This window comes from Myotis myotis, unplaced genomic scaffold, assembly GCF_014108235.1.
Source record: "Myotis myotis isolate mMyoMyo1 unplaced genomic scaffold, mMyoMyo1.p scaffold_m19_p_2, whole genome shotgun sequence".
Lineage (NCBI taxonomy): Eukaryota > Metazoa > Chordata > Mammalia > Chiroptera > Vespertilionidae > Myotis > Myotis myotis.
In genome coordinates, this window is record NW_023416324.1 from 185002979 (window position 1) to 185028024 (window position 25046).

General features: G+C 40.8%; 1 protein-coding gene across 8 annotated transcripts in view; it reads left to right on the forward strand.

The window, feature by feature from the left end:
• The window catches only part of PLD1 (phospholipase D1), a 198297-nt gene that overhangs the window by 63284 nt on the left and 109967 nt on the right, over positions 1-25046 (forward strand). For 3 of the 8 annotated variants that reach the window (XM_036348126.1, XM_036348127.1, XM_036348125.1), the window contains one exon: positions 24848-25038. In XM_036348126.1, the coding sequence (XP_036204019.1) occupies positions 24879-25038 (160 nt within the window). In that variant the 5' untranslated portion in view covers positions 24848-24878. Of the gene's footprint in view, positions 1-7441; positions 7845-19331; positions 19493-24847; positions 25039-25046 lie in introns of those variants that run through there. The other 5 variants (XM_036348129.1, XR_004973898.1, XM_036348124.1 and 2 more) reach the window with 5 other exon arrangements.

Consider the following 25046-nt stretch of genomic DNA (forward strand, 5'->3'; position numbering starts at 1 on the left):
TTTCTGATGAGCTGAGAGAATGATGCCAGATCAGAAATGGGCAGAGACAATCAAATGAGAAACCCAGGTTGGGAGGGACCCTTGGTGGTCTCTTGTCCACCTTCCTAAGCCATGCATGAGACATTGCCACGATGTCAGCTGGTGTGGTGTTGGAACTTACAATGTGAAGGTGAGTCCCACATCTCACAATGTGTATAGCTACTATTTATTAAGCACTTACCAGGAACTGAACTAGAATTAGAACCAAATGGACTCTAATCTATATAATTATGATGTAAACTTGCCTGCTCAAAGCAACTAGTTTCTTTGTTTAATGGTTCTGCTTTCTGGAATGTTCTTATACATATTAAACTGAAATGTACACTCTTGTAGGTACCCTCCTCCCCTTGATTTTCATAGTACCTTCGACATGGGAGAAACAAATGCCTAGTCAGATAGTTCCCCAGAGATTTAGATAAACTGATTGTAGAATTGACAATGTGGTTGAATCACAAAGTCCACAGTCAGATTAATACCAGTATTTAAGGGAATGCTGATAAAAAGATATAGTCCAAAGTTATACTTCTCTTCTAATCTGAGATCTTGACAGTTTTTCGTAGAGTATGGGTAGTTGCCCAGAGATCTGAAGATAATTATCATGGTCCTCACTCTACTTTGCTCTCTTGCTTAGATATCGGGGTTATTTTTTTACTGCTCCTTTTTCTGGAATGTGCTCCCCTTTTGAGCATGCTCAGTGAACTCCTACGTGGTCTTCAGGATCCCTTTCCAATGTGCCTTTCCAGCAGTAACTTTCCCCAACCCCCAGATTGAGCATTTCCTCCTCAGGTCTCCACTTCGCTTCTTTTCACATTCTGAACATTAACTGTTAAAAGCCTGCCCCCCGACCCCACCCCAGACTGTGAGTCCCTGATGGAGAGCTATTGACCTTTGGTCTCTTAGACCCCATCCTAGCACCTGATCCAAGGTCAATACAGCGGAAGTAAGAATTTTGATCTTACCTCATATGGATTCCTAACTATATCTGGTTTTACAGAGGTATCTACATCTATACTAATAAAAGGGTAATACGCTAATTAGACCAGACGTCCTTCCGGACAAAGCCACAGCGGCTGCTACTGCAAGAGCCGGGCTGAGGTTCAGGCAAGCTGCGGATGGCAGCTGCTGCTATGAAGGCTTGGCCAAGAACCAGGCAGCCGCGGTGGCTGTGAGGGCCGAGGCTCAGGCAACCACAGTAGCTGGCAGTGGCAGCAGCAATGGTGTGATGGGGGCATCGCCTTCCCCTGATTGGTCCGGTTGCCTCCCACAGAGGGAGGCCAGACTGTGGCTTAGCTATCAGTAGGACATTCCCTGAGGATTCCCGGACTGTGAAAGGGGGCAGGCCGGACTGAGGGACCCCCACCTCAGTGCACAAATTTCCATGCACCGGACCTCTAGTAAGTATATAAAAGCCTAAGCGACCGTTACCAGAACAACCAGTCGACCAGTCGCTAAGATGCACACTGACCACCAGGGGGCAGATGCTCAATGCAGTAGCTGCCCCCTGGTGGTCAGTGTGCTCCCACAGCCAACCTCCCATGGCTGGCCAAACTCCTGCAGTCCCTCCCCCTCTGAGCCCCTCTCCCCAGACAGCCAACCTCCTGTGGCCCTGATTGGGACTGGACGAGATGCCCCGATCACCCCACTCACCAGCCAGGCCGAGGGACCCCATCCATGCATGAATTCGCGCACCAGGCCTCTAGTCAATTATAAGAAACTAGAGGCTTGGTGCACGAAATTTGTGCACAGGGTGTGTGTGTGTGTGTGTGTGTGTGTGTGTGTGTGTGTAGTGGGGTGGGAGGGAGTGTCCCTCAGCCCTGCCTGCTCCCTCTCACAATCCAGGACCCCTCAGGTAGGGTCCCTAGGCCTGGCCAGCGATCAGGGCCTATCAGGGCTGGGTGGTCTAGGCCTCTGCTCCAGGACCAATCGCCCAGCAGAGGGAGGCTCCACCCACTTGGTCAGGACTCCAAGATTGATCAACGCCAGAGGGTGGCCTGGGACTCCCTCTTTGGGGCGATCACGGAGCTCCCCCCCACCATCGATTGCCCTGCCGGCAGCCTGGGCCTCACTCTGCGGGGCGATCACAGGGCTATGGTGGGGCCCCCTGACTAATCGCATTGCACCTGCCTTGGCAAGCCTGGCACCAGTGCGTGTCATAGTGTGGTTGTCCAGAAGGTTGTCTGGACCATTGTTCTGCTATTCAGTTGTTTGGTTGATTTGCATATTATGCTTTTATTATTATAGATGTCTTTGGACAAAAGATGTGTAGATGAACCTTGATAAACTGAGGACCAAAAGTAGCATAATCTGGGGCGTAAGACTGTGATGAAGACCTTACTGTGCCATTCATTTTGACTTGGTAAAACTACCCACTGATTGCCCAATGTAAGCAAGATGCTTGTTTGTTGGACAAGGCTGATACCCAGCACCTTTGCTCAGAGAGATTTAGATAAACTGATTGTAGAACTGACAATGCGGTTGAATCACAAAGTCCACAGTAAGCTTACTACCAGTATTTAAGTGAATGCTGACGAAAGATATAGTCCAAAGTTATACTTCTCTTCTAATCTGAGATCTTGGCAGTTTTTCATAGAGTATGGGTAGAGGTTTTCTCTGCAATGCATAGATAAAGGGGTAATTATTTTAGTGGTATCTCATTGTGATTTCATTTTCTTTTTTGTGGATAGAGGGTTAATTTAAGAAAAAGTATGTAATTGTGCCAATAAGAAAGCTGGCCTACATGTGAAGGAAAGAATGTGGATCTCACCAAGAGTTTGCTGTAATTCATACAACTGGTCTGCATCTCCCTTTTTTTAATGATAAAAGAATAGACTTTTAAAAATTAATAGTACCTATTATAATTGTAAATAGAAAACATGCTTTTATAGAAGCTAAATATTTGATTACAATTTTGACAAAATTTTCACAGAATTTGATTGACAAGAGAAGAGGTAGTAGTACATACTTTTATAAACTCATCTAATATGGGATTTGCTGAATATACTATTGTTTTAAATTAAAATAGTTTTAATTGGAGATTACTTTTTAATTTTTATTGAATTTATTGAGTGTGGCTTTAGTTAGTAAAATTATGTAGGTTTCAGGTATACAATTCTATAATACGTTATCTGTATTATGTTTTCACTACCCCAAGTCAAGTCTGCTTTCATAAGCATTTATACCCCCTTTACCCTCATTTTTCTCTTCCCCCACTGCCCTTTCCCTCTGGTAATACCATACTGTTGTCTGTGTCTATGAGTTTTTTTTGTTTATTTTCTTAATCCCTTTACTTTTTCCACCTTATATGGACTCATTAGACTCCAACTGGAACATTCTACATGGAATAAGTCAGCTGTGTTGATGGTGGTATCTGTCTTCAGGACTTGCAAAATGCCTACTTTAAGGGCTAGACTTCATATTTCTCCACTCCATGGCCCCTAGAGATACTGCCTCTTGCCACTTGAGTTTGAATTTGCAGGTCCTCAACATCCAAACTGAGTCTTGCCAGACAACCTAATGAATTCATCTTCTTCTCCCTACCCTTTTTGCCACTTTAGTGCTAATTTTCCCTCCCCTCAGCCTGTGCTAATGGAGGCCTGGGAGCAATTCCACTCTGAGTGGCCCCCAGAGGTCTAGTCTGGAGGAGGAAGAGTCAGGCATGGAATTCTAGAGTGCTGAACTGACGCCATCCAGGCGCTGATGGCATGCTTCCTGTTTTAGGAAGCTCTCCATTTCCTAGGGCTCTTTCATTCCTAGAGAGCTCAACATGTTAGAAAGTTGTCTTTGATGCTGAAGTGCCACTGGCCTCTATGGACTATCCATCCTTGAGTTCCAGCTCTCTCCCCTGGAACCTCAGAGGAAACATCTACTGACACCCATAGGTCTTGAGATGTTTGAAGGGCCTCTCATTTTTGTTCAGCCTAACAGCTCAGATTTTTTTCAACCATTTTTCATAATGTATGCTTTTCAGACTCTTCTCCAACTTGGTCCTTATTCTCTGACTATCCATGGTAAACCTACTAGCAGACTGGGATTGCCGGCTGCTTTCTTGGATGCTGCCCTTCTGATAATGTATCCCAAGAAAGCATCAGACCTTTCACCAATAATAATAACACATGTCACTTTTTAAGCAGTTACTATTTTCAAGGTAGTGTGTCAAAGTGCCTTACATATGTTATGTCATTTAATCTTCATAACAATATAGAGATGGGCATTGCTATTGTATTTCCTTGATTCTAGGACACTATTAATGGCAAGACACACCATCAATTAAATTTCAGTTTTTCAGAGAAAATAGACAAGGAAAATACCATCCTATTAAATGTAGACAGGAAGTGCAGGAGTCATGTCAGTTTCAGAAAAAGTTTGCACATGTGTGTGGGGGAGGGGGACAGAAAGTACATCTTAGAATCATGGAAGTATGCTATCGTCATTCTATAGATGAGTAAACCAAGCTTGTGGAATTTGAATAACTTGCCACGTCTGTGGAATTGAGAACCGGGACTCACACCCAGCTCAGCTGATTGCACTGTGAGCTCCCTCTGTTCATGCTACTCCCTCCCAAGGAGCCCTGTGCTGAGGTTGGCTCATCCCAACTTCCCAAGGCTTTCTCAAAAAACAGCTGTCAGCCCAGGCAACCCCAGCCTGTACTTGTGTATTTAGACCTCAATGCAGGCATCTACTTTTATTCTTGCTGGTGAACAACTTCCTGCATGTCCCTTTCCCCATTTTTTTAGAGTGTTATTACCAGATCAAAGAGGATAACGGTTTTTGTGACTCTACAAACATATTACTAAATTATGCCTGAAAGTGGCAGATGCATTAACAATGCCACCAGCAGTGAGGTTGGATTAGCGCACTTGTTCCGAGTTTTTAATGTAACCTATTACTGGTCTTATTTGGACTGGGAATTTGGGCCTGTTGTGGGAAACTCATGCATTTAATTCTCTCCTGGGATTCCTCAGGAGGCAGCCCCCATCCTGGGATGACCCAGGTAGGGTTACCCCGTCATTGCTTCCTCATAGTTAGTATACACCTCCTGTTTCTGTGGCCTCTGGACTCAGCTCTCAGTCAGAATCCTCGGGGACGCACTGCCCTAAACTTTGCTCTGCTTCCTGCTTGCCCTCTGACTCTGAGCAGGCCCATGTCTTTCTTTTTTCTTTTATTGTAAAACCCTGAGTTGTTTGATGTGGTTTATTGAAAATCCAGAGGCTGATTCATGACAGTAACAATAAGTGGGTAGAGAATTAAAAGCAGTTTGTTTGTTTTTTAGATCCATTGTGGTTGATGGCACGCCTTCTAGGAGATAACTGGATGATTAATTATCAAGAAGTCCATTCTACTTGTTCTACTTCTCCCTAGATGAAGACAGGGAGGAAGTAGGAAGTGTCAAGAATGTATAATTGAAGGCTTTAAGGAGAAGAAACTGCCTAGTAGATTTCAAATGGCAAAAGGAAAAAAAAAAAAAAAAAAAGGAGGAAGAGAAGGAATTTCCACCCCTGTACAATATATTCTCTTAGTTCCATAGCATTGCAACTAGGAAATAAATATTCTTTTCATTTTTAAAACAGGAATAAAGGAAAAAGTCAAATACACATCTTACCTTCTACTAAGACCACTTTAAGTTATGCGCATAGCTTTTAAATGCGGTTATTTGGTTTCATAACTCCGTTTAACAGGTCTGAAATACTGAACAGAAGTTAACTCCCTCAAATGCTTCTTTAGATTCTGACTCATGGCCCAGCTTAACTCAGATCTCTTGTGAGAGGATGGTCACTGTCTGCACATTTGGCTAAAAATACAGGCCACTTTCTGCAAAATGTCGGTGTGCCACTGAAAAAGAAAACCACAGGCCATACTGAAATAGTTCAAGTTTAAAATTTAAGTTTACTTAAATTTAAGTTTACTTAAACTAAAATTTAAGTTTACTTTAGTGTTCAATGCTTTAAACATGTGTTAATGCTTAAAAGGATGAAGTTACCTTGATAAGAAGTGACTCCAGGATTGTGGCCGAAGGTGGCAGATATTACAGATCTTGAGTGTTATCAATTCATAGCACAGCTCGACTCTCGGCCTGATAAATGTGATTCAGTATTTGCCAAAGACTTCATATATTTTTATGTGCTTCAAGAGGCATGCTTCCAAAGACACAGGTTTTGAAGTTTTAGAAGGGAGAGGAACTACAGGTATACCCCTATAGTTTCAGTTTTGCGTTTATGATCCCTGGGGATCTTTATAGGTCCTTTATGATTTATAATTTTATAAATCAGTGAGGTCCTGACACAGCCATAGCAAGTTGCTTTTGTTCACACTTCTGTCACATTTTTCCTTCTCAGACCTCCTTTCTTCCTTCCATTAAATCAAATAGGTCGTTTGGAGCTGGTCTAAACCAGTGCCCTTCCAATGTTGTCCATAGGCATCACCGGGGTATGTTGGTAAAATGCAGATTCTGATTCTGCGATGGGGCTCAGGTTCTGCATCTCCAACCAGCTTCACGATGATGCCTGTGCTCCAGGTCCACGGACCACACTTTGAGTAACAAGGATCTCAATTCTCCTAGAGAGATAGGTGGTGGGAAAAGGTGAGCGATAAAGCAAACTTTAAGTGAAACAGCCTCACGTGTTCATTGATGATGATGCTTACTTGGGGCGGGGGTGGGGGGGGGGTGGGGGGGGAAGGTGCCCAGTTGAGTTCAGAGAGAACAGCAGTGCACCTGGATTAAGAACCTTAGCCCTGCAGTCCTCTCTCTGCCACCCAACAGTTGACTCATATGGCATATTACTAATCTCTCTAAACCTTAGTTTCTGTAATTGTGACATGCAGATAATATAAAAATCTACTTTATAAGGTTAGTAGAGGCCCGGTGCACGAATTCATGCACGGGTGGGGTCCCTCTTGGTGGCCTGCAGGGATCAGGCCGAAACCTTCAGTCCAACACTGCCTGCAGCTCCTACCTGCCCCTCCCGCTCATCCCAGCCCCACTGTGCCTGCTGCGGGTTCACGCCCAATCAGTCCGGATCGGGAGAGGCCAGCCATGAGCCCTGCATCTGGTGCCCTTCCACAGGGAGTAGCCTGCAGGATGGGGCTGAAACTGGCTCTCTGACATCCCCTGAGGGGTCTCAGATTGCAAGAGGGTGCAGGCCAGGCTGAGGGACCCCACTGGTGCACGATTGGGCTGGGGAGGGTCCGTGGGAGGGCTCCAGGGCGTGTCCAGCCCATCTCACTCAGTCCGGATCGGCCGGACCCCAGCAGCAAGCTAACCTTCCAGTTGGAGCATCTGCCCCCTGGTGGTCAGTGCATGTCATAGTGAGCAGTTGAGCAGCCTTAGCATATCATTAGCCTATTACTCTTTGATTGGCTGTTCGGGTGTTTTGCCATTTGGTCTATTTGCATATTACCCTTTTATTATATAAGATTATGATGTTGAAATGATATAATACATATAGAGTACTTAGTAAGTGCTTGTTAAATGTAAGCTAGAAAGCATTTATTCAATGCCAACTGCATGCTTGGAATGTTAGGGTAGGTAGGTAAACATGAAAAGTACCTCTTTAATTTCAACAGGAATTGAATTGGTTTACTTGGTAGCAGGAGTGGAGGTGTTGGGGGGGAACCCCTGGAGTCAAGATTAGATCTAAAACTTTAATCTCCAAGGGCAGGGCCCTTCCTGCCTAATTCTTTCTATGTGCTCTTTGGCTGTTTCTTACGATGTGTAACCATATTATGCAAACCTGGTTCAGGCAACTTTAAGCGAAGCCTGTGTGCTGAGTCACAGTGGATTTGATGAGTTCTAACCTTCAAAACCAAAAGTGAGTTATGTTTGGTTTCTTGGGTTTGTGTGAGTTATCTCCGAGGATAGAAGTTAAAGGATAGGTTTTTGTTTTGCTTTTATCAGCTGAATTGTTTTGCTTAATCAGCCAGAACTAAGTGGTATCAAAGGACAGGCATAATCAATTTCTATTCTAATGGCTCAAATTCTGAGCATACAACTGCCTTCTACTTGGGCATCTACCTCTTTAAAGCAATTTTGAAAGGACTCTGTCTTTGCATCTTAGTTGTTTTTTAAATACAGACGAAAGAAGGCTCACCTTGACTCTTTTCCAACCAGCACAAATGCATGTGTGCCTGTGAGGAGCTGGCACTTCTACTTTCCATCCACCTTTTGTACTTTTCCTTGGAACCCTGTCTTGAAAAGGAAATGATCACTGACCCAGAATTTACCTTTTCTTTACCTAATTATTTCTCTAGTTATTGAGATTTGTGAGCCTATTTCTTTTTTCTTTTTTGAGCTTACAATAGTTCTCTGTGTGATGCATACTTTTGTAATTTTTAAAAAAGATATTGGTTTGGTGAAAACTCCCCAGTGTGATGCTGTGTTTGTGAAAACATGATAATCTCACTGAACAGAGCCTTCAGATAGTGAAAACAGTGGAGTTAAAGCAAAATTGAATGTAGGCATTGACAGATTGCTTTTAAAAAATGTTTTGATAATGTGTTTTTTTTGTGGGGGGCGTCTATTTTTGTAATAAGAAATATAGAAGTAGTTTTTTCTGCTGATTATTCTTCATTGGGAACAAGGAAAATTGCCTCTTCTTCCTTTAAGCATTGATATATGTTGATTGATCTTTTTTTACAACTCTGTTCATTATTTATGTATCTTTGCAGATCTTTTAAAAATATTTTTATTGATTTCAGAGAGGAAGGGAGAGGCAGAGAGAGATAGAAACATCAATGATGAGAAAGAATAATCAATTGGCTGCCTTCTGCACTGGGGATCAAGCCCACAACCTGGGCATGTGCCCTGATTGTGAATCAACCATAACCTCCTGGTTCATAGGTCAATGCTCAACTACTGAGCAACACTGGCCGGACTCTGTGCAGATCTTTTTTAAAAAAACAACAGCCGAAACCGGTTTGGTTCAGTGGATAGAGCGTTGGCCTGTGGACTGAAAGGTCCCAGGTTCGATTCCGGTCAAGGGCATGTATCTGGGTTGCGGGCACATCCCCGGCGGGAGATGTGCAGGAGGCAGCTGATCGATGTTTCTCTCTCATCGATGTTTCTAACTATCTCTCTCCCTTCCTCTCTGTAAAAAATCAATAAAATATATTTTTAAAAAAACAAACAAAAAACAATAACAGCTTCATTGGGAAATAATTTGCAAACTCTAAGATTCACCCATTTAAAATGTATAGTGCAAAAGTTTTAGTATAGGCACGGAATTGTCTTTGTAGATATTTGCAAGTACATTTTTCTTCTGTCTTTCTACTGTGTATGTCCAAATCCCTCCATATTACTATTTCTTCAATGGCTTTTGTTACAACTTAACAGTTTTTGGTAAATATAGGTGCCATAACAATGAACTCTTAGAGCTGCTAACTTAGGCACTTCCTGATTACATTGTGGCTTTTCATTAACTTTATATTAGTGCTGTTTTCATGATGAATCAATATCTGTCAACGATGCCATGTGTCATCGAGCCTGGTATGTTTCTCATTACTCCTCTATCCTTACTTCTTCCTAACCCTCACCCTCCGAATACCCAGTTTAGCTCGTTTACCTGAAGTATCGCATTGTTTCCCAAATGTGACAGTACCGAACTCTGATGGTCCCACTAAGGCCTTACTTCACATGGTTGAAACTCCTCTGGGGATCATCGTTCACTGTAGTGACTCTTGTAAAGAGAGCAGAGCCGGTTTTCTATTTAGCCCTGTGTCCTTTTTACTTGAGAAAGAACACCATTGCTTAGCTGGGAGATAAGAAAATAAACAATTGAAAGGGATGTTCCTTATTCTACAAACCTTGTTTTGGGCAGCCCAAGCTTACTCTTATTGAGTACCGTGTAGCTCCAGGCCTCCCTCATCAAGAGCAGGGATGGGAGGTGGTGAATGGAGACCTTTGAGTTAAAGTCAAAATGCTTTCCCATCACCTGCTCTGTGCCCTGTGCCCAGCTATCCTGCACTTTTCTTATTGTTTCCTTCAACCTGCCATGGTTATAGAGATAAAATATAGTGGTCACATTGAAGAGATATTTAGAATTTGGCAGGACTCATTCGTTGACTGGATAGAGAGAGTTAGGGAAAGACAACTGCTAAGGATGAATGCCAGGATTTGGTTTAGGCAGCCGGCTAGATTATGTTTTCAATTCATTCAGGATGGAAACATAGGAAGAGGAAAAGTTTTGGACTGTGGGAGATGATGAATTCTATTTTGAGCATATTAAGTGTGCCCAGTAGGGACGTTCATAGGCAGTTGGCTCTATAGATCTGAAGTTTAGGAAGAAGAACAAGGCTGGAAACAGTAACTGAAAGCCCAGGGGATACTAGTAACTGGGAATACAAGGATGGCCTCTGCTTTCAGGGAGCTCCTAGCCTTTTAAGGGAGACAGAAGCCAAGAAGAAGGGGGTATACTCAATGGTGATGTTACCTGGGAGCCATGGGAACAGCAAGAAAAGGAAACACCAGCACATATTGTAACGATTAGAATGAAATGGATCACCCTGACAGGTGGGCAGAGTGGGAAAGAATGACCCTAGGATCCTGAAGAATACTAGCATGTACATGTTGAACAAAAGAACAGCTTCAAGGAAGATTCCACCTCAGTGGCTGGCGAGGAAGTAGAAAAACTAGAAGCGTGTGGAAACGTGAAAGTCAAGAGAAGGGACTCTTGAGAAGAATAGAGTCAAGAGTTATGCAACAAAAGGTTTAAGTGAGATAAGAATGGGGAAGGATTGCACAATATTCAGGTGGGAAAGTCGGTAGAGTGTAGAGGTGGAAGCCAGTTGCAATGCATTGAGAAATGAGGGAGGAGTGATGAACTATAAAGAGGTAGCAGACAACTTTACTAAGATGTTGGCCTTGAAAGGGGGGTAAAAAAAAGAGATAGCTGGGCAGGCTCAGCTGAGGCTGGAGTCCATAAACACTAGTCCATGCAACAGAATGCTTTTTCTACATTCATGTTTGGAAACTGGGGGTAGGAGCCCAGAAGACAGATCGTTGGATTAGCCCAGGGTTGAGTTTTTCCAGATGATGGCAATGTAAGGACAATAGGACAAGTGAGTCAAGATTTTCAGCAAGAGAGGAGTCAGAGTGATGGATCATGTGCTGTGGGCTGGATGAACAGGGCATGAGGCCTGGAGGGACTCAGGGAGCATTAACAGCTTGTTGGATTCAGTAGTTGTTGTCTATCAAAGGTGTTCTTGGTTAAACCTGCTTTCACTGCTGTTCCACCAGATAGGATGGTGATTACCTGGTTTTAATAATGAGGGAGTCACAGGGAAGATCTGTCACCATTTCATCATAAGCCCTATTTTTGAGATTTTTTTTCAAGTTTGGTGGGAGTGTATAATTTTTGGTCATCCATCCCACCGAAGGAAGGTGGAAGTGGTATCTCTGTTGTTCTGGCTGTGTTATTTCCTTTTCCGGATTTATTTCCTTTGTCAAAATTAAGTGGAGTTAATTTATGTTCCTTCTAATAAGTAGTTTGGTTCAGCACAAGGCAAGAAGACTAGTTTCCAGATATCAGGTTGCAATGCAGAGAGTTTATGGAGTATTTTGTACATTTGAATACAAAGAGAAGAGCTTACAGGGAATGGAAAGCAAGGAATGTGAAGTTCAGGGTCAGAATCTGAGTCTCAGATCAAGCTCTTACACAGTATGGCCTCAGTCATACCTCTTAATCATTTTGAATCATTGCTTCTTCAGCTGAAATGAGGTTTAAAAATAATGCTGTTTGCCCTATAGGATTAGGAAAAATCAAATAAAATGCACATGTGAAAAGTGTTTTGTAATCTGGAAAGCATTATGCACGGGTTCCCTGTTTCGCCTGTACTGTGAGCTGTTCTAGGACTTATTCATATTTATTCATTTCTCCTTTGGTCCTCAAACAGTTACTGAGAGCTCAGTAGTCACTAGGAACTAAGGATCTAGAGGTGACCTCTCCCTTCGGGGAACTGAGAATCTTCTAGAGGAAACAGGCCAGATGGGAAGGAATGTTCTCAATGAACTTACCGAGATGCTGTACAAGCACTGAGGAGAGGCATCCAAACCAGCCTGGGAGGCCAGGGCAGGCTTGCTGGAGGAGATGGTCCTGAGGCAAATCTGAATGAATGATAGGCTTTAATTAGGCAAAGGAGGAAATTGGAGGAAGGCAAAGCGGAGAGAGAGTGGCCCTTAGGGAGGCTGAGCGGTCAGACAGCATGGAGCATGTTTGGTTAGTCCAGCTGAACAAAGAAACATAATACCTTTGAAAGCTTGATTATGAAGTCACAGCGAGAGAGAAGTGAGGGGTAGAGGGGAACATACATGTAATTGAGATGCTTGAGAATGTTTTAATGGTCGTAGGAGAAAACCATGAAAGCAGGGGAGGTTGATAAGGGAGTTGATTAATGGCGTGTTGAGAGGAGGATTGGAAACAAACACAGATGGGAGACAGGAGAGGTGGGAGGAGGAGCCCTCTTCTCCAGTTTTGTTGGGAAGGAGGCAAATACATAGGGTAAGGAGAGGAGTAATGAGAAATTCCTTCCCCAAAGCCCGTGTTTTCACGGTGCGGTAAAATGCATGAGGCCGTTTTGTATCCCCAGAGCCTAGCACGGTGCTCAGTACATTGTGGTTGCTCAGTAAATACCTACTGAGTGATTTACCATCATCCTGAGTTGCTTGAGAAACCCCCGATTGGAAAGCAAGCTGGCTTGCCAGGCCGGCTGGTACATACTGCCTCTCTGCCGTTCACTGAAGTCTGACAGGCTGTCTTTCAGTTTGCCATTTCTCGTTAGCATTGATGAGATCCAGATGTGGCGGAGTCAGGTGTCACTGGAATAGCTCTGTTCCTTAGTCACAGTCACAGGAGTGGCTGTTTCTTGCGCAAGAACCAGTGAGGCTGGCAGCCTGTCCACACCCACTGAGCAGAGTCTGGCTGCAGCTGAGACAGAAGTGGTTTATCCTGTCTGTCTGGTCGTCATTCTTACACACCTTGGTTATGGTCCAAAGCTGCATTATATGGGAAAAAGTCTACTCCTGAAACAGACTTGTGCGAGCATGCAGGGCACAAAAGAGTTCTAGGCTCGCCTCTGCTTTCTCTGCGTGACCCTGGGCCTCTTTCCTCTTAGTGCATTGAAGGGGTTGGACCAAATAAATAACAAGTTTATCATGTGTGATAGATGTTACTGACCAGATGTTGAATCCTGATTTCATCACTCTAAAGATTGTATCCTCAGTTCTTACCCAGTGTCTACCACCAAATACATGTGCCATACAGGTTCATTGAATTGGATAGCGTGTGCACGCACGCGCGCACACACACACAGTAAAATAGTGGCCATTGATGGTATGATTAACTCTTAATTTAATCAATTTCTTCTAACAAATGCTAAAGACATGAGATAGATCAGACTTGATTTCTTTCAGAGAAGACAAGGAGCTTAAAGCCTCTGACATGCAGAGGTTAGAAGAATTAGGAGACCATATCCAGGCTCAGAGGAGAAAGTGGACTGTGATCACATAGTGATGCTAGTCATGGGGATGGGATTGGAGAGGCTGGACACAAGTTCAAAACATGGTCATTCTGGGATTTGTATGATGGAGAGGAAAGGAATGACAAATGCATTGAATTTCCTATTTTTCTGGGTTAGTGTCTGTTACCAATGTTTTATTTTTTTCACTTCACTTGGCTAGCGTATCAGTATTTGATGATTGATGTGCCTTTCCTAGTAATGGCACTAATAGTAACCATAATATTTATAATATCAACTATGTATTGAGTTCTTACTTTGAGTCAGGTTCTGGGTTAAGTACTTTACATGCAGTACTCGACCATCCTATTAGGTAAAGTTAGCCTCATTTTACAGGTGATAGAACTGAGGTTCAGAGAGACCCAGAGCAATATAAGTAATGCAAGAGGTTACTAGTCATAAGACTCATAAAAGGCAAAGCCAGAATTAAAAACCCATGTTTTTAACCCAGGTGGCTACTCAGGGCCTGTACCTTGGTTCCAGATAAGCCAAAGGAGTGAATAAGGATGGATTGGGGGAGAGGAGTGGCGGCTGAACATGGGGATCTTGTAACAGGTTAAACCCAGTAGATTCAAAGTTCTCACCTAATTTTTAATTGACTAGTAATTTTTTAAATCCAGCTAAGAGTTTTGAGTGCTTATTGGGGATGACCAATAAGCTTCTTGTATATTAATTATATTAATGGGGATGACCCAGCTTCTTGTCCCTAAAAGTTTACAGTATCACAGAGAACATGAGGCATGCTCCCAAACTTCTGAGATACTTCTATGCCACCAGAGACATAGAAGCCAAGTGCTGCAAGGCTTAGTCAAGAGAGATGTTACCTGTACCTTTGCGGGAGGGGTGGAGGAGAGCCAGGAAAGTGTTAGCAAGAGTGAGTGTGGAAAGTCTCATCATGCAGAGAAGTGGAGGAGGGGCTATTTAAAGTAACAGGAGAACATGCATGGGTGGGGGGAAGTCCAGGGCCCAATGGATAGCTTAGTGCATAATTATAAATCATACACTTCTGTAACCTCTACTCAGGTCAAGAAACAGACTTTTGCCAGCCACTCTGGAAGCTCTCCCCACATGCTCTGTCTCAGTGCCACCCCCTGATCCCCACAACCATCACTACCCTTGGGTTTCATTATAATTTTGTCACCTGAGTGTGCATCCCTAGACATTAGAGTTTAATCTTGTCTGTTCATATTTTAGAAGTCATTCTTCCCCTTCGTTCTTCAGATTGGACCGATTCTATTGGTCTGTCTTCAAGTTCACTGGCTCTTTCTGTCATTGCCATTTTGATGTTAAGCCCATCTAGTGACTTTTTTTTTCCTGCTGAGATTTTTTCTATTAGTTTGTTCATCAAAAGCTGTTTCCTTTATGTCCTTGAACATGTTATAAGAGTTGCTTTAAAAATCCTTGTCAGATACTAATTTCAGCATCTCAGGATGGGTCTCCATCAATAGCCATTTCTCTTCAGAACACATCACCTGTTTCTTTTTCTTCTATGTCTAGTAAGTGTAGGTGACATGTGACTAATAGTTTGCAGGAAATCTGGATTCAGTTATGTTTCTTTCAAGAGTTTTTTGTTTATTTGTGTTTTTTTGTGGATTTTTTAAAAAGTAGGCATTTAACTTGGCTGGACTTATACTACAAACTCTATATTCCCTGTGGTGGGCAGTAGCAGAAATCTCTGTTGGAGTAATTTTAGTATGATCTGAGTTGCCTTGGAGTGTACCCCTTGCCTGCATGATTCAAAGGTTAGCGTATGCAGAATTTGACACGCCCCCTGTGTGGCTCTCTTCTTTCCAGGACTTCCCGCTTCACTTTTAAGCTTTTGTGATTGGCATGAAACCTGTTCTGTGGTTCTTCAAGCCAGGAGGATTATGGATTTTCTGAGTTTTAGTTACCCAACTGGCATGGACTGGGTCTGCCCTTAGACAAAAACAGTAACATTCCTTTCTTCCAAATATTAATTCCCTTCCAGTGTGTGCTTGCTTTTGACTGTTCTTTAGGCAGCTTTTATATATATATTCCAGAATTTATAGTCATTATCTGTGGAATGGCTCATCTAATAGGAGCAAAACCTCCCCCATTACTAAAACCCAGAAGTTGTGATCCTGGATAATTTTGATGTAAAATTTTATTTTGTAGTCACCACAATTCCATGTAGTTTCTTCCCAAGGCTGCTGGGCATACGCCTTTTGTTTTCTTTTATACACATAGTATAGTTCTTGATGGCTCTAGGCTTTTTATAGGAGTTTCACTTCCAGGCCCCTGCCTTCCATAGTCCTGAAATCATGTCTCCTAACAGCCATGTGGGGACAGAAAAGTAATCCCAGACCCTTTATCCAAAATCAAAATCCTTTGGGCTTCTTCACCTTCAGTTCCAGTATATCCATCTGACTTTAATTTGTTTCTTCATTCTTAGAAACTGAAAGAATTTCTTCATTATTGTTTTTGTTGCTCCTCTCTCTGCTTTTATCCTTCACTACATATTTTCTAAAAATGATTACAATTTATTCAGCAGTTCTATGTTTGTAGTGGGAGAGGGAGAACCTACATTAGTTTAATCCATTTTGTTTCTAGATGTTTGTAGCAGTGTTTTCTACAGTGGGCAACATAAGACCATCTCCAGAATACAACTCTGGCTGCTAATTCCTGTATTCAGGAGGGGACTGAATTATGGTATGGATATATGGATATTGAACAGAGGTCTCGTAGCTCTTAGAATAGCTGAGGCTATAGGACCTACAAACATTATTTCAGCATTTACTATAGCCCAAACTCTAAGCCACTCACTTTATACCATTTAATTCTTACAACTCCTTATTTTAATAGTATTACCTCCATTTTACACATTTGGAGGCTGAGACTTAAGAGCTGTAAATAATTTGTTTTACCGTAAGTCAAGCTCATTGACTCAAAATTATATATTTTCCATGTTACTCTGCTGCCTCAACAAACATTTTTTGTAAGTATTACACATAGGTAAAAAGTTGAGATTTGCCATGTTTACCAGTAGCTATGACAAAATTTGAGAGCTCATTAGCACCAGAGAATGTCTAAAGGAGTTTACCCATGTGTTTGCCAGTTTCATTTTTCTCATAGGTGAAATTCATGGATCATTGAAACACTAATTAAACTGACACTAACAGATTGTTCGCTCATTCCTTTGGAGGAAAGTGAAAAAATGAGTCAGAATTTAAACAGTTGGAAAGCACTTTAATGTTTAACAAGGTTAATATGAGGGAACATAGCTTCTTCTAGCTAAATGGGACTGATATCATGAGGTACAAAGATCAGTATTAAGAAAAAGAATCCATAATAGTAGAAATGATTATATTAAAACCCTTGAATTAATATCTATAGATCTGTGATCGACATGTTTTTGTTCAAAAGCAACATTGTGTTCAATAAGAAAAATCTTTATTTAGTATTCAGAGCTAGTGAAAGAAAATTTTTCTTAAAGTCATTTTTAAAAAACAACTTTTTACTTTTAATTACAGTTAAGACACAATATTATATTCATATCAGGTGTACAACATATTGTGATTAGACATTTATAAGACTTATGAAGTGATCACCCCAATAAAGCTAGTACCCTCTGACACCACACATAGTTATTACAATATTTCTCACTATATTCCCTATGCCGTACTTTACATCCCTGTGATTGTTTTATAACTGGAAATTTGCTCATTTTAATCCCTTCTTCTTTTCCCCCCATCCCCCCAAGACACCCTCCCATCTGCCAACCACAAAAATGTTCTATCTACAAGTTTGTTTCTGTTTTGTTTGTTTGCTTTGAAGATTCAACATATATGTGAAATTATATGGTATTTGTGTTTCTCTGTCTGACTTATTTCACTTAGTATAGTACACTTTTGGTCCATGCATGTTGTCACAGATGGCAAGATTTCATTCTTTTTGTAGGGCCATGTAGAGTTTTCATGTCTCTATGTACTACCTCTTCTTTCTCCATTAGTCTATCAATGGACAGACACTTAGGTTGCTTCCATATCTTGGTTCTTGGTAATGCTGCAGTGAACATAGGGAAACAAATGTCTTTTTGAGTCAGTGCTTTGGGTTTCTTTAGATAAATACCCAGAAGTGGAATTGCTGGATCTTCTTTGTTTCTTGATATAGTCTTTGTTTTAAAGACTATTTTGTCCAAAGTAAATATTGCTACCGCAGCTTTTTTGTTTTCATTTGCATGAAATACCCTTTTCCATCCCTTTACTTTCAGTCTGTTTGTGTCTTTCAAGCTAAAGTGGGTTTCCTGTAGGCAGCGTAGGTAGGTACTATATGAGTTTGTTTATTTATTTATTTATTTATTTTTCTTTATTGATTAAGGTATTACATATGTTTCCTTATCTCCCCATTGCCCCCCCTCATGCCCTCACCCCACTGTTGTCTGTGTCCATTGGTTAGACTTATATGCATGCATACAAGTCCTTTGGTTGATCTTATATGAGCTTATTTTTATTTCTACTATTTACTTCAGCACAAAATGGATTTCTGCAGGAGATAGGATAATTCAATGGTTCCTAGCTGGGCTGGTTCCGAGCCCAAGTTTCCTGGATAATAGAGCCCAAACTAAGGTAGGCTTTACTGAGAATAGCAAGAGTGAGGGGAGAAGAGAAGAAAGGCAGGGATATACATAAGACAGTGCATTAATATAGCTTCACAAAACTCAGCTAATTGATTGGTCACATAGGATAGCTTCCAGACTGGCTGTGTTAAACATAAGAAATATTTATCCAAGACTTACTATATCACTAGAGATTGAATTTAGTACTTGAATCCACATTTATGAATTTTGCGTTTCAGGGAGCAAGTCAGTTCTATACAAATAATTGCTGTATAATGTGTTTGGGGAGATGATGGAGTATGGATCCACCAATTAATTTTCCATCATCATGAAAAATGGGAAAACAAGAAATCCTCATGATTCGGTCAGTCAAGGAGGAATGCAGAGAGGCATACATCTGTCAGATCCTTAACAACCCTATTCTCATCCCCAGCCCCACAACCATTCACACACAACTCCTGAGAAAGTCAGGTTCCAGCATTTTCCCTGAATTCAGAAGTTTCAGAATGAGCCAGTGTCTTTGTAGGTCTAGCCAGAGGTGGGTGGAGCCTGGGCACGGCAGCCACTGGAGCTTCTGCTGTGGCATGTCATAGAGGTTGTGCCAAAGGCCTGTCCTCAGTCAGGAAGGAGGACAATGGCTGGGGGTGTTAGGAAAGAGGTGAGAGTGGTGGTGATGGGGATGTCCATTGAGCCAGTGGCAGAGTCCAGGGAGGCAGGTGGGACAGAGCCATCCTGTGCAGTCCATACATGGGGGCCAGCCCCACCCCTCCAATGGTGCAGCCTCAGGAAGCTGCTGTGGCTCCACATCCTTGATTCTAAATGAGATTGTTGTAAAGATTAGAAGTGATACTTGTAATGTGTGTTCAATGACTGGCCCAAAGTAGGCATTTAATAAATAACAGGTAATATTTTCCTATCCACTCATATTTGAAATAGACATACATTTCTCTTCACATTTAGGTATGTCTCTGGAAATAAAACATCTGTTTGAATTCAAAGATATGACTGAGATGAAGTAGAATAAGCTAGTTAGTACTGCAAATAGGGTGCTATTTAACCCTAGGACATATCACAGGAAACGACTAAGAAAGCTCATAGTAGAGATTACAGGCCAAACAAGGAGGTCAAAGAATTTAGGCAAAATCATGAGAATTGAGAAATGATTTAATGCTAAAAATGCTTTATATAACTGTAGGTTTGTTGTTGTCTTTAGATAGGGAAAAGAGAGAACACGGGCTCCAACCCTGTTCTGTGGAACCAGGAAGTCCAGATCATTTAGCACCATCATCTCCAATTTGGACATCTTGGGAAAAGAAGCAGTGCCAGTGTTAGGCCAAATGGAGACTTTGATAGGAAACCAGGAAAGAAAGCTAAGTATGTGGGAGTTCACTGGGCTTTGGTGGCTTCAAGATCAGATTAAATATGAAGCCCAGAGGGAGGACAGTGTTTGGTTATCACACTTAAAGTCTACACTGTGTCCTTTTCATAGAACAGAAGCTGAACCCTGGGAGATTGTTAATTGCCCAGGTTACACTGATGATAAGCATAAAATGAAGCTAGGTCATCTGACCTGTCCCTTATATCACTGACGTATTATTGTCTGTCCAAGGTTCATAGGAAGCCCTTTATAGATATTTGTGGAACTAATGTTCTTTTTTATAAAAAAATAACAACCCTCAAAAATCTAGTAAACATAAAGGGTCATTTTTTTTCAATGTGTTATTTTCTCAAAATATATAATCTGGAATGTGAAATATAGTATCATTTACTTTTTCCAAAGTCAGCTAAACTCAAGAAATATTTATCCAAGACTTACTATATCGCTAGAGATTGAGTTTAGTACTTGAATCTACATGTATGAATTTCGCATTTCAGGAAATAAGTCAGTTCTATACAAATCATTGCTGTATGTGTTTGGGGAGGTGATGGAGTATGGATCCACCAATTAATTTTATCATCAGGAAAAATGGGAAAACAAGAAATCCTCATGACTCAGTTTGGTTTTAAATGACCTAATTATAATTCATTTTACATTCATACCTTAAGATGATTTTTGGTTTAAAAATCCGTTGTATTTGTTTCTCTTAGTAAGCACAAATAACATATTGAAAACCAATGGGGGACTTTTGCATGTTATTTTAGAAAGGAAAACAAGAAGTAAATCACAGCCCTAGCCGGTTTGGCTCAGTGGATAGAGGTTAGCCTGCAGACCAAAGGTTCAGTTCTGGTCAAGGGCATGTACTTGGTTGCAGGCTCCTCCCGGGCCTTGTTTCTCCCTGTCTTTTCCTCTCTCTTCCACTCTCTCTAAAAATCAAAAATCAATGGAAACATATTGTCAGGTGAGGATTAAAAAAGGAAAAAAAGAAAAAGAAGAAGTAAATCACAGTTATTTTCACAGAATGAATCTTGAGTTTTTTGTTATTGCTGTTCCCCTTTTGAATTGTTTTATTCCAAGTATATGTAAAATAAGGAGAAGAGTCTTCTGGTGTCAACCCTGCTGCCACCCCCAGTTCCACCTCTGGCTGGGTAAATAGCTGGACTTTGGAGTCAGATAAACCAGGGTGGGTCCAGCTCTATCACTTCCCAGCTGAGTAGCCCTGGGCAAGTTGCCCACCCTCTTTAGGCCTCTCATCTTAAAAATGGGGGTAACAGTGGGACCCAGCTCCTAAGATTGTTGTGAGGATTCAATAAGATCATGCAATTAATTTCTTTGGTATAATGCCTGGCATATGGTACATACTCAGCCAATATTAGCTAATGCTAATATTTATTTTAATATTAATAGTCACGGTTGATAATCTTATTATTGTATTTTGTCTAAGGCAATGTTTATGTATGGCCTATTTGGAAAGGAAAATATCTGCTCCCTTTGATGTTCTACTTCGCAACTGTTTTGAAAATTAAGATCAGAGGAAAACTCTAGCTTTCTCTGATTTCAACACTGAAAAACTAGAGGTAATTAAGTGTTCCCTGCAAAGAATTTTAATTCCAGTATTCAACACCAGAAAAAACACACACAACTCTATTTGCTTCCCAGATACAGATGCAAACAGAAATAAAACACAGCTGCTGTTATTGCTCCATGGGCACCATCTCTACTTGGTACCAAAAGAGATAATAATCTTGCAGTATAATTTTATAAGGAGGTAACAAAATCAATTACATTATCTCAAGTGTAAACACTGAAGCCCTTATCCTGTTTCTGGTTAAGATAGGCTGTAACTGTGGCAGCTGCTCACCCACTATTATAGATTATTTTAGCTGACAGAAAACAGGGCTAATTAATGAAGAGTTGACTAGGAGTATAGATGGCCTTACAGCTTGATATTTAAGAATGATACCAGCAATGCAATTGTTGAATGAGGAGTCAACACAAAGCAACCATGGACACAAGTGAAGGCAGTGATGGACAAATCATTTGGTTCACTTTTCATTATTAAATGGTAACGTCTTCAGAAAAAAAGCATGTACAAATCTGTAAACCCTTTGGGTTCACTGAAATTCCACATGATCTTATAAGATATCATGAACCATAAAAATCAAAGGCTAAGAAGAAATTTAGGAGGCTGTAGGGATATGTTGTTTCCATAATTGTAATGACTGGGGGGCTAATAGGGTCTTTTCCAAGATCTGGTAATGAAAGTAGAGAATATATTTTGTTGTTATAGAATTTAAATTTCATATAGAAGATTAATTTATAGACATTCAAGCCTATAACATAAAATTAATATTTTGAACCTCTGTAACCAAGTTCATGAGATTTCAGTCAGACAGGTGTGCTTTATGAACTCAACACTGACACAAGTTGACTGCCTTGGACAAGTTACTTAATTAGATCTTTCAGAGCAATCATAAATACCAGGTAGCATCATTGTGAGTATTAAATAAAATAACCGCTAAAATTGTGCTTAGCACAAGTAAACACTTGAGGATAAATAAGAGGATTCCTGTGTTTCTTTTCTCATTCTCCTTTAAATTTTTCACGTTTATGTTTCTTTTCTCTCTATCTGAAATAAGATATTTATTTTAGCTTGATCCAGTGACTCTGTAGTGTTTATTCCAATTACATACCATGTATAGATTATTCTGGTTTCTGTACATCTTAAGTTTAACATTCATCTTTAACATTAACACTCTGTCCAAAGGGTAAGTCATTTGGAGTAACCCTTGTTTTCCTTTGCTATGCTTAGGACCTTGGCAGAGTTAATCATAAGTCCATTTAATCAATAGAAAAATACCTAAACGCTTTATGAATTCACAAACAGCAATGAGATGATATAATTTCTTAATTGTTTTTCCTTGTCTCATTTCCTCTAAAAGTTTTTCATTGCCTTGCATTTTAAATAAAGCAAGACCTGGGTTATGATCAGCATCTCATAAGTGTTTGTTGAATGGAGAGGGAAGGAAATAAATGTTTTAATTGCGAGTAGAAACAACAGCTCCTTAATGGAGGCCTAACAGACTTCAATTAACTTATGCAGGTTAAAGAACATTCTGCCACCTGCTTCCTCTATTTATATGAAAACTACTTGGTTTAATTTCTTGGTACAGGAGAAGGGTTATTTATGTGAATTACATTGCAAAGGGAGGCTGAACAATTTATAGCATCTTTTTTCTATAGTTAGGGTTTTAATGTTAGAGGTTCTCTAGAGATGAAATGGCTCAACCTCCTTAATTTATAGAGGAGGAAACCAAGGCCCTGAGAGTTTACATGGCTTCATCTTTTGGTGCTGAGCTGCAAGAGAAATCCATTTCTTCCTATCCTTTTCATTTGAGTTTGCTCCTTGCCCAAACATGTGCTTTACTAAAACTTCCATCTATCCCAGGGGCACTTATATATCTACACAAAATATGCAGGAAGATAAAGACCAAGGGTGAGAACAACATCTTGGATCAGAGAGAACTGCTTTCGGATCCCTTCTCCTACATGACCTGGACCAGATTGTCCAAAGTATTTGTCATGTTACCCTAATCTGTTAATGCCTTGGTTTCCTTATCTCTAAAGGAGGGATGACAAACTCTTGTCATCTTCAAAAGAAATAACCCTTCACAGATTTATTTTTGAGGCTCAATGTAATAATACATATAAAGTATTGTCACTAAACCAGGTGATGCGAAGCAATAGTATGTTATTACAATATAAATTCAAAGTGGGAGAGAATGTTGAAGGGGAGCAATGTAGACAAGGAGAGTCCTATATTTTGCTAATAGTAAGCCACAGATTTGGCTCCAGGCTTCCTTTCAGCCAACACAGAAAAAGAAACGTGATTGATCACATAGCTCAGATATAACTTAGTTATGTTAATTATATATATATCCGGCCAAACCAGAATCACTCTCTTCTACTCCCAGCCAAGATCTCTTTCTATCAGACACAGGAGTATAGGGTTTTACAGACTTGTTGAGTCACATTAAATGCTGCTCAAGTTTCCAGAGACTATCTCTTAGCATTTCCTACAGAGCCCCCCAGCTTCTTGATAGCACCTGCAGGACAAAACCCAGCTGTCTTCCACTCAGCACATGCCATTCTCAAGAAGGCCAAGTCCTTGGAGGAGGCCAGGGATGAATTTGAGGTTATGTAGCTCCTTTCCCTCACCCACGCCAGACATTCCTTAATCATGGGGACCAGCCTTATTATCTTTGCATATTCACTCATTGCATCTCACAGAGAGTGACTGATGCATGCTCAGTAAATGTTTGTGATTTGCAGTAATAGATGAGCATGTGTGAAGGAGTTACAGGTATGAGAGCCCTCCTCTTTTAGGTCCTGGTTGTAACAGAGAGGTTATTTCAGGCAAGACGGATTTTTCATCCAACTCTGATGACAATGCTCAAGGCTTAAATCTCAGTATTTTAAATGAAAAATGAAATCGATATGAACTCCTCTTCCCTGGGTACTGATGTGCAGCGACTTGTGTTATTAAATGTCGGAATGAAATAGAACCAGTTTTCTTAAAAAAGGAGAGAAGTATAATTCTAGCACCTCTTGTATCTTTTGGAAAAGGTATATTAATCAATTACCTTTCAAGACATGTACATCGGTATAACTCCTGTAATGGCCAAAACCTATCTCAAAAAGTTAGTATACACCTTGCCTTGAATGTCACCTTCAGAGGAAATGTAGAAAGGTTATGCTATCACAAAATTATTTTAAAATGTACATATTTGAAATTATTATAAAATGACCTACATTTTCGTTAGAAAAATAACCCTTAGACACAGACAATATGCAGTGAAGGCCTGGGGGTGGATTGGAGGGGAGCAAGGTAGAGGGGATCAATGGGGAGGAAAGGAGGACATTTGTGACACTTTTGACAATAAAGTTTAAAAAAATATTTCAAGTTGCTTATTTTTTATGTTCTTTTGTTTTTACCATGTATTTGAGTTAATCAGTTCCTTTTTTTTTTTTTTTGAATAATCATTCCCAAACCAATCTCCCCTTGAGTCTCTCTTCACTTATCCAGGTTAATAAAATTGGATGAGATATATGTTAACCTTTACTCAATGTGGTATTTCTTTATCTTGCTTGTTTCCAGTTAGGTATCCAACTCCAGTTTACTTCATAAGCTAGGAGTCCTTTCATGTTAAACAGGAAGATAAATTGAGAGGTTGTTTGAGATAACTGGGGCTTACATAGAGTTGTTTCTATATGCTGTATCTAAACCTGGATTTAAATTGCAAATAGGATTTTATTTGACCAAAATCATAAGTCCTTTTCTTCTTTCCCAGCCCCTTTGCTTTTACCCTCTCCGAAGCCATCATGTCGCTGAAAACTGAGCCAATAGTAAATATATCTGCGCTGCAGAAAATCGCTGCTGACATGAGTAATTTGATAGAAAACCTGGACACACGGGAGCTCCACTTTGAGGGAGAGGAGGTGGACTATGATGTGTCTCCCAGCGATCCCAAGACACAGGAAGGTAAAGAC